At 42.3% G+C, this 9,807-nt stretch overlaps 1 protein-coding gene across 2 annotated transcripts in view; it reads right to left on the reverse strand.

The window, feature by feature from the left end:
* SH3RF3 (SH3 domain containing ring finger 3) overlaps positions 1–9,378 on the reverse strand; it is a 495,467-nt gene extending 486,089 nt beyond the window's left edge. Inside the window, exon 1 of one of the 2 annotated variants that reach the window (XM_063458008.1) lies at positions 8,408–9,378. In XM_063458008.1, coding sequence (XP_063314078.1) covers positions 8,408–8,980 — 573 coding nt within the window. In that variant the 5' untranslated portion in view covers positions 8,981–9,378. The remainder of the gene's footprint in view (positions 1–8,407) is intronic. The other variant, XM_063458017.1, reaches the window with a different exon arrangement.
* Positions 9,379–9,807: the final 429 nt, after the last annotated feature.

The following is a 9,807-nucleotide window of genomic DNA, read 5'->3' on the forward strand; positions in this document are numbered from 1 at the left end:
TGTGAGTGACAGTGTGCGTCTGAGTGACAGTGTGCGTCTGAGTGACAGTGTGCGTCTGAGTGACAGTGTGCGTCTGAGTGACAGTGTGTGTCTGTGAGTGACAGTGTGTGTCTGTGAGTGACAGAGTGTGTCTGTGAGTGACAGAGTGTGTGTCTGTGAGTGACAGAGTGTGTGTCTGTGAGCGACAGTGTGCGTCTGTGAGCGACAGTGTGCGTCTGTGAGCGACAGTGTGCGTCTGTGAGCGACAGTGTGCGTCTGTGAGCGACAGTGTGCGTCTGTGAGCGACAGTGTGCGTCTGTGAGCGACAGCGTCTGCGTCTGTGAGCGACAGCGTCTGCGTCTGTGAGTGACAGCGTGTGCGTCTGTGAGTGACAGTGTGTGTGCGTCTGTGAGTGACAGTGTGTGTGCGTCTGTGAGTGACAGTGTGTGTGCGTCTGTGAGTGACAGTGTGTGTGCGTCTGTGAGTGACAGTGTGTGTGCGTCTGTGAGTGACAGTGTGTGTGCGTCTGTGAGTGACAGTGTGTGTGCGTCTGTGAGTGACAGTGTGTGCGTCTGTGAGTGACAGAGTGTGCGTCTGTGAGTGACAGAGTGTGCGTCTGTGAGTGACAGTGTGTGCGTCTGTGAGTGACAGAGTGTGTGCGTCTGTGAGTGACAGAGTGTGTGCGTCTGTGAGTGACAGAGTGTGTGCGTCTGAGTGACAGAGTGTGTGCGTCTGAGTGACAGAGTGTGTGCGTCTGTGAGTGACAGTGTGTGCGTCTGAGTGACAGAGTGTGTGTCTGTGAGTGACAGTATGTGTCTGTGAGTGACAGAGTGTGTGCGTCTGTGAGTGACAGCGTGTGTGTGTGAGTGCGTCTGTGTGTGTGCATGTGAGTGTATGAGTGTGTCTGTCAGTGTATGATGAGTGTGTTTGTCAGTGTATGAGTGTGTGTCTGTCAAATCAGTGAGAGTATGTTTGTCATTGAGTCTGTGTGTGACTATCAGTGTGTCTGTCAATGAGTGTCAATCAGTGTGGGTCTGTCAGTGTCAATGAATGAGTGTGTGTCAGATCAATGAGTCTGTGTCTGTCAGTGACGTCTGTGTGTTTGTCATTGAGTGTGTGACTGTCAGTGTGTACAGAGTGTAGCGGAGCGCGGTACAGGAGCTTCTGTTTCCTGTACCTGGCCAGACTGACAGGAGGTGCTCACAGAGAGAGCACTCCCTGTCAGTTCGGCCGGGTACAGAAAACTGAAGCTCCTGTACTCCGCTCCGCTACACTCTGTACACACTGACACACCAGGAAGGGGAGTGTGACCACTAAAGGGGTGTGGGGTGCACCAAGGGACAGGGAGGGAATGGGAGAGAAACACCAAGAGACAGGGAAAAGAGGGGGTAGGGGAGAAGAACACTAAGGGACAGAGAAAGGGACCATTAATGGTCAGGGAGGGGAGAGGGGCTGGTTAAGAGGCACATAGGTGAAGATGTTTTTTTTGGGGGGGAGGGGAGGGGGGGGCGGAAAAATGCATCTTCGCCTATGTACCTAAAAATCCAAGCACCGGCCCTGATCCAACATCCAGGACCCTGCAAAGAGTGCTGCTAAATCGCTTTCTGCATGCATGGACCTAGTGCCTTACTCTGTGCTGCAAAAGAACAGCTCCCTGGTGCACCCAGATGCGTCAGTACAGGAACCTGAAATAGAGACTGTCGCTGCAAAAGCAGGACAGTTGGGAGGCCTGCCGGTGAATATTCAACTCCATTTTCATTGCATAGTGCAATGGAATTTGACATAACCTGTTGTTTCTATAGCCTATCCAATTCTAAGTTTAGCAATCTGAAATCTATTCACTAGACACAAAATTGTAGTGAACTAAAAATGAGGCTAAAATAGCCACGCTGTGATTATGAGTCTGAGAATGTTTCCAAAACAGCACTTTTGCCTTAATTTTGCAGTTCAGATTTCACTAAAATTTAGTGATTGCCATCTCTGCACTACTGCTATTATTGGCTATTATTAAGTTTATTCCAAATGGGGTTTATTCCAATATTGCTCATATTTCCCGCACTGGCTTGTGACATTATCAATCAGATGACCCTAGACGAGATGAAATAAAGATACGAAGTACAATAATGTCTTCCTGTTCTATGGAATGACTCATTTATATAAATAGAGGCCAGGGGAACACCTGCAGAGACTGAAAGAAAGTTCTGTAAATATTTCTATATGAACTTCCACAGATGTTTTACTTTGGGAGTAAAATGATTGTTACCAAAATGTAAGTAGGCCTCAAGGCTGTGAGTTATCCATTTACGATGTAATTCAATGTTATCTCCAATATGTAGATGAAGAGTTTAAATGTCTCTAAAAATTTAATATTTTTTCATACATATACAATGAAAAAAATATATTTAGTTACCACTGTTAAAGGTAAGTCTAGGCTCCATAGGTACTTTACAAGATCACCCTGAGCCCATTCTAACTGCTGATATTGACTTATAGCATCAGCAAATTGTAAAAACATCTATCGCTATAAAACAGACACATCAGGGCCATTAAACAGGCAGCCTGCAACGATTTTGTTCATATTGCACCTGCACATACTACACACACACAATAGGAAATTCTCTCCTGTACTCTGCAAGCAGGGTAATGCACCAAGGGGCACTTCTCTGCATAGTTTAATGCATTTTTCAATGCATAATGTGCCTGTATATAATGTATTGAAAATATGCAGCATTTTTTGACATAGATAATCATTTTATCTCTTGTAACACAAGCTAACCCATAATTACTCCATGCTCAATGTTATCCTTTATTATACCTCAAACCTATTACTTGAGAAGCCGGCTCCATTCTATTCACAGGCACAATAAAGTAAAGTGTTAAACAGCATTTCACATGCAATCAGGCTTGTGAGGTTTGTTTTTAGAAATAGTTTTTCAGCCAATCAAATCAATAGAAAAACATAACAGTTGAGAATGTAAAATATGCAACCAATTAAATAGCTTATTTTGTTAGTTCAGCAGAGGGTAACATATTATTGTTTCCTGCATAGGGGTGATGGGGAAGCAATAACCCTCTTTTAGCAGACATTCAATGATTTGCGTATTCTCTGATTCACTGCATCCTTTCTTAATATGCCTTATATTAAAGAACAATGACAAGCAATGTAATCACTAATGGACCTGCATACCTGAATCACACAATAAAAATACAGAAACAAAATTAAAGCCGTAGTAATAAAACTTGGATCTCAAGGTCTGCAATCCTTAGCTTTTGGCTTTCTATTTTTAATCTCCTTTATTAACTGGAACCGATGCAGTTAGTATACTGATACTGCAGCTGTTTTACAAGCTGTTTCTGCGTTCTGCGTGGCCCTCCCTGAAATAGGTGACCGCACTATAGTTATGTATAAAGCGAATTGATTCTCTGAGAAAGTTCTAAACATAAATAACCACAATGGAAACCAACAGGAATGGTCCTGCTAATTTCTTCACTTTTATACTGCTGGTTTAGGATTGCTACTGCTACATGAATGTTTCAGATAAGCTCTTCTACTTAACACATTTTCTTTATAGGAACACTTCAAGCACCAAAACCACTGTAGATCACTGGAATCGTCATGGTGACAGGACTGCCAAGACCCTATTGTAAGTAGTCAAACCAGGAGCTGCTTATGCCTTTTTTCATCAGCAAGGAGTGGCAGAAGCTGCTATTAGCTCTCTAGAGCTGGGCTCTTTAGTGCAACTGTCTGCTGATTGTTCCCATCAAATGAGCTAAGCCTGCACCACCAGACTTAGCTCAGGCAGATGGCTGAACCCAGGTAAGAAATCAAACCATTCTAAAATGGTGCCTAGTGGGAGAGCAGGATACCTGTGCACTTGGCAGTTAAGTACTGGCAACTTTTGGCATGGGGAAGCGGAGGGGGGAGTAAATATGAATGGCTTTTTTGTGCAAAAAAATCATAGATCTCATTGTGCATGGTTCTAGTCAACATGGAGCATTTGTGGATTTGATAAATGGAGGCTTTTTGAGAGTGTGATATCATATATCATTGTAACCTCCATAAGTATGACCTGTGCCGCATGACTGAGCATTTACACAGATCTATGTACACCTAAGATTCCTTCAACTCCATATGCCACAAATGACAGCCAGAGTAATTTATGAATGTCCAGAGGCCTGTCTCATTTCAGACTACAGTTATGTCCCAGTTGACCAGTCCAGGCATGGAGAACATTGTGATGATTTCCAGCAACCAGCCCATGCATACATCTATACAGTGCTGGGCTAGCAAAGGCCATGATTAATGCCTGCTGCCTCACTGTTGCATTACACTATTCCAACAGATATACCAATGGATCACCTGCTATTTCATTGTCGCTATACCCCTTGCCAGCCTACCCGCTAGTGGCCTGATGGACGTATTTGCCTGCCTGCTAACCGTGCCAGTCCTCCCCTTGGTGATACATACCTTCAAACTGATCCTTCTCACCATGCCCTGTATTATTAGCAGTGAATACCAAGACATCATGTCATATCCTGATGGCACTTTGCCTATAAGAGCAGAGTATACCGTGAGACAGAGTAAGAAAGTTGTCTTTACTGCCCAGTTCTCATTTTGCCTTCACTAAGCAACAGATGTCAAGACTTCTTGAGGTCTCCACTCCACACCTCCCATGAACAGAAGGAAGGACTAATGTTGGTCTGGATATCTTCACACTGCTGCATCTTAAACATCTGTATAACAACTGCTGTTATTTCTTAATAGCAGCAAAGGCCAAGCCTATGTATAGTCATCATTTCTGACAAATTTAACCTAAATTCTAATGAATTGGAACAGAAAATGTAGATTATAAACATTTTTAAATGCACTAAAGCAATATTGTAATAACCTCAAGTATGCCGAGCTTTGTAACCCTAGCCAATTGGGCAACAACAATGTTTGCAGTAGCGGGGTTCAAAAATAAGAGAGAACCTGTATTTTATTCTATGGGTATTTATTTCCAGTTTGATGGAACAATAAGGTTTTTATTGGATTCTTAAACTTCACGATTACAATTTTCAGAGGATCTGACAGGTGTAACTCTATTCTATTTGGTGACAAAACACTTTCTGAAGCTATGTTAAGGGAGAGCAACAATTACCTACCATAGAACACCATCCACTCAACTATCACAGGAGGATTACTTGCTAGCTAGTTAAATCCCCAGAGAGATTAGCATTTACAGTATCATTAATATAATGTGAAGACATTGATACTGCAGAATGAAAGCAAATAGATTTGTTTTACTGACAGCAATGGCGCTAATGATTCTAAATATTAGGAATTTAAGATAAAAGAAAAGACATTTTATACTGCAGCCACAAGGGCTTTAACATTTCCTAACTTCCTGCTATTTTATGTATTTGGAGATAAGGAAATAGCAGCTGATATGTCTGCATATTGCGACATTCCAGTCTGTAGGTTGCAGGTTGAATGTTCGCCTACAGTCAGTTGCAAATTGAATTAAGTGCAGGTCAGAATAGCCAGGATCCCTCAGATTGGGGTCAACGAGGAACTCCTACTGAATTAAACGTGCAAATAAAAAAACGCGATGAAAGTCATTTAAGAACGCTCACACTAATGAACAGAATCTGAACTATGTACACAAAGCAATAAAGTTCTAGCGCAGGCACGTGGGTAGCTAAAAAGTTGTCAGTTAAGGACAAATGATAGTGGTTGTTTTTTCGAAACAGCATCCATGTCTCTTACCCTTACCAATAAGCACACACTCACAACACTCACTGACACACACACTCACTAACAGTGTGCACTGGCTCATGCCAAAGGAATTAAAATGGCATACAGGCGAGGACCTTCGGCCTAATGCATGTGAATAATCTCCTGTCCCCATCTTCTACAAGGTCAGTGCTGGTTGAGTGTGAAATTAACCATAGACAATCTGAAGAACCAAACTATTTCAAAAACCTGTAATCTTCAAAAGCCAACCGTATTAAAAACAAAATAGGAGCCATCTAGTTTTTGTTTTGATGGAGATATAGGAAGATGTTATCACTGTCCTTTTCATATCATCTTTATCAAACTATTGCTGCACAAGAAAATAACTAGGTGTAAAAGAAAATTCTGGGGCAAAGTTCTAAAAGTAATGCCACCAGCAGAAACATTCCATTAGTATCCTTGGTGATTACTGCACTTGTAATACCTTCCATCAGATCTGAACTTTTAATATAACACCCCCCCTCCCCCCAACATTTCATGCATAGGTTATGGTGCATACTAGGTAAATCGCTGCATATTCTAACTCACCTTGAACAGGGCAGATTTAAACAGCAAAACAAAATTACAGTTTTTTGTGCTCCCGCATTTACCAAAATAGCACAAACCGTAAGGCTCCAAATCAATAAAACAAATAGTTCTCACTGCAGAGTTGTTAGAGCGAAATGCTGCTAATATAATTACAGTTGTTACTATACAGGCTATGGCAGGATTTGCTGAGTGAAAATAAGCTCCGGGCAAGACTACTCCTACAATAAATGGGTAAAAACAGAAAGCAAAAGCGGTGGTAGAAGCACTTTATACATGACAGCAATGGATTTAAACTGCCCTGACTTCTCTTTAAGTGGTTATTCCATGTTTAGGGCAAAGGTCAACATGTGTTTCTTAACCATTATAAGAATACATTACTGAGGCAGCAAGAACTCAATATTTAATAAGAGATACACAATATATATTACAAAATAAAAAAAATTAAAAAAAATGTAAGGCCAAATAATATAAATAGCATCCTCAGGTTTAGAGACTTCTAAACTCAAACTCAAGCACACAGATACAAAGAAATATGCTTGTTTGCTGTCAAAGGTAATACATTATACCTAAATGAACTTTGAGGATGAGTAAGAGTGGAAGTCTATGTGATTTAAGTCTTCAGCTATATCTGTCCCATCCCCAGCAAACCTTTACCATCACCTATCAGCATCAAATAATTGGCAGGAGATGCATTCTTTAAATGATTGCACTTAATAACTCAATAACTTAAAAACAAAATGAAAAAGTAAAATTGCAATATCTAAACACGCATTGTTCCTACTTGATTGGACAAATCTGGTAGGTTGTATGCACATACAAAAATCCATTAGTGATATATTTAATCTATGTAAAATTCAAACAGATTAGCTGTTTTCTTCTTTCGGTTTGTCAAAAAGCACTGTGAACCCAACCAGGACCTGGCAAATAAATGTTTTAGACATCATTTTATATGACGCCAGCACTTGGAGGAAAATTATTGCTATTATAAATATTTAATAACATTGGACATCAGTCTCCTGGCAGATGGTTTCAGGGACTTACACTAAAACAGATGAGTGAAGAACAGCCCTCAATGCCTACAGTCAAGTGATGTACATCTTGTTTTATAGAAAGACACATGCTTGGAGGAGCTAGAATTTATGAGAATATGTCCTCAATTTGCTTGTCTAAAATGTATCTGATATTCACAAATAATAATTAGTCATATCTGGCTACACCAGATATGAATAATCTTGACATCACCATGTTTTAAACTACATAATTTTTTAGAATGTACAAGCAGATTTAAAGCTGGTAATCCTATAAAATATAATTCAGAAACATTTAGATCACCCGGATTAGTAATCAATGTCATAGGCAGTTATTGTTATGGATAAATATGTATCCATGCCATTGTTAGTTATCAGTGGGCTGTACCATATGGATGGAGCTGTAGAATCCACATCATTAATGCCCATAGTGTTTCTGTTACATCACTTGTAACATAGTTAAAATGCAGCTGTTGAGACTATCATATGAAGGCAAACAATGGTTTGTAAAGTCATGTACTTAGTATTTACATACAATAACGATTTTATATGATCCATCACTGACTACTTCAATGTATTGTGCTGGGCTTCCACTTTGAAGGGAATGTGCATTGTGCACCATTTTAACATTGTAAGTGCCAGGAAGCAGTGATTTTTGAGACACAGAGAGATAATCTGATTGTAAACAGGTTTAATTGTAGGTTTGTTATCAACTAAGCTAATAGGGTGAGCTCAATGACAGTGATAATGATAATTATTATAATATGCAAAACAGGAACTAAATTAACATAACCCACAACAATGGAATCCATACAGGAGGACACCATGACTGATAAATGTGTCTGCAGAGAGACAGAGGGCTACCAGGGAAATTCAACCTGCCCTGTAAATAGTATCAGGCCTAGTGTATGATCTCCAGCCCTCACTCAGGTTGAGTGTTGGCTGAGTGGATGCCCAAGTTAGACATCACATGCTTGTAGCAGGTCAGCTATCTTTCAGCTGCAGAACAGGTGCAGTCCCAGCCCACTCCCAGCTCACACAATGTATCACTCAGTCCAGCTCAGCGTTCTACATTCTACAAAGTAACTCTGCCTACCTTTGACACGAGAATTCCATTCTGGCTGGCAGTGGCCAGGTCTCTCATGCTGGGGGTGCAGGAGGCATTGCTGGGGGCAGTAGACAGACCCCCTGCTGCAGAACATCCTGGGCTGGCACAGTTGCTGCTGTGATTGTTGCTGTTATTGCTGCTGCTGTGATGTCCTGTGGCCGTGGGGCTTCCTGTAGGGCTACTCCGGGGTCTCTGACGGATGCCATCCAACAACCTGACAAGTAGGATGTTAGCCGGCAAGTCATCCACTCCACAATCCACCAGGATGCGGCACTCCGGGCAGCGCAGCTCGTTCCTGGAGCTGACTATGCTCTGCAGACAGCGCCGGCAGAAGGTGTGCTGACAGGGGAGAACCCGGGCTGTCGTATCCAGCCTCTCCAGGCACACAGAGCACTCCAGCAGATCCAGCAAGGAGGACTCATCCATCTCTTCTCCACCACCACCACCACCACTGCCCCCTTCCCTCCTGCCTTTCCTCTCCCGTCTCCTCTCCTCCTCCTCCCCCTTGGATGGTCTCTGTGGTCCTTTGGAGGTACACAACCAGGATGCCCCGAGGAGCATGTAGGACAGCTGCCTGGGTCAGACACCCAGCAGGGTATCTAAACAGGGGTGTGAAAGGGGGGTGCAAGCCATGAAATATTCACTGAGAGTAGCTGGAATTTCCTGCGTAATATCCTGATCCACTCTGTGATTCACATGGGCAGGAGAAGTTTCCAGGAAACGTTCCTTTTTAGTACACTTATCCACAGTATGCAATCCTCAGCAGTCCTCCCATGTACAGCAGCCTCAAACTTTGAGCAAATTGGCAGAATAAAGCTTACTCCATGCCCACAGCCTCAATGACTTGTTAGCAGGGGAGCTGTCATAGGCTTGTCCATATACACTGTATGGAAATGAAATCACTGGTGGGAGACCATAGCAAACAAGAAAATAATAATAATAAATAAATCCCAAAGTGTGTTCAGGGGTTAAGAGGAAAGTCCAGGCTCAGATATCCCAGTCTGTTAGATCCTTCAATGACTTGTTAGCTGAAGAGCTGTCATAAGCTGGTCCAGGAACACTGTATGGGAATGCAATCACGAATAGCTGATCAATTTAAAAAAATAAAATAAATCCAAAGTGTGTGCAGGGGGTCAGAGGGAAGTCCAGGATCAGCAGAGAAAAGAAAGAAGCTATGCCAGTATGTTAGATCGTTCATATGACCTGTCCCTAACCCCTTCTGCTGCTATTGCAGTCTTGAGCTTGCTTGGCAGCTCCATAGTGAGCACTGAAACCTGATCAGGCTCAGCCTGTGAGAGTTGGTGTAGGAGGAGCTGCCTGTCTCTCCTCTCCCCTCTCTGTACTGTGTGCTTGATTGTGAGTGTGTCTGTTTGTGTGAGTGTGTGTGT

The sequence above is a fragment of the Pelobates fuscus genome, chromosome 1, assembly GCF_036172605.1.
Source record: "Pelobates fuscus isolate aPelFus1 chromosome 1, aPelFus1.pri, whole genome shotgun sequence".
Taxonomy (NCBI): Eukaryota; Metazoa; Chordata; class Amphibia; order Anura; family Pelobatidae; genus Pelobates; species Pelobates fuscus.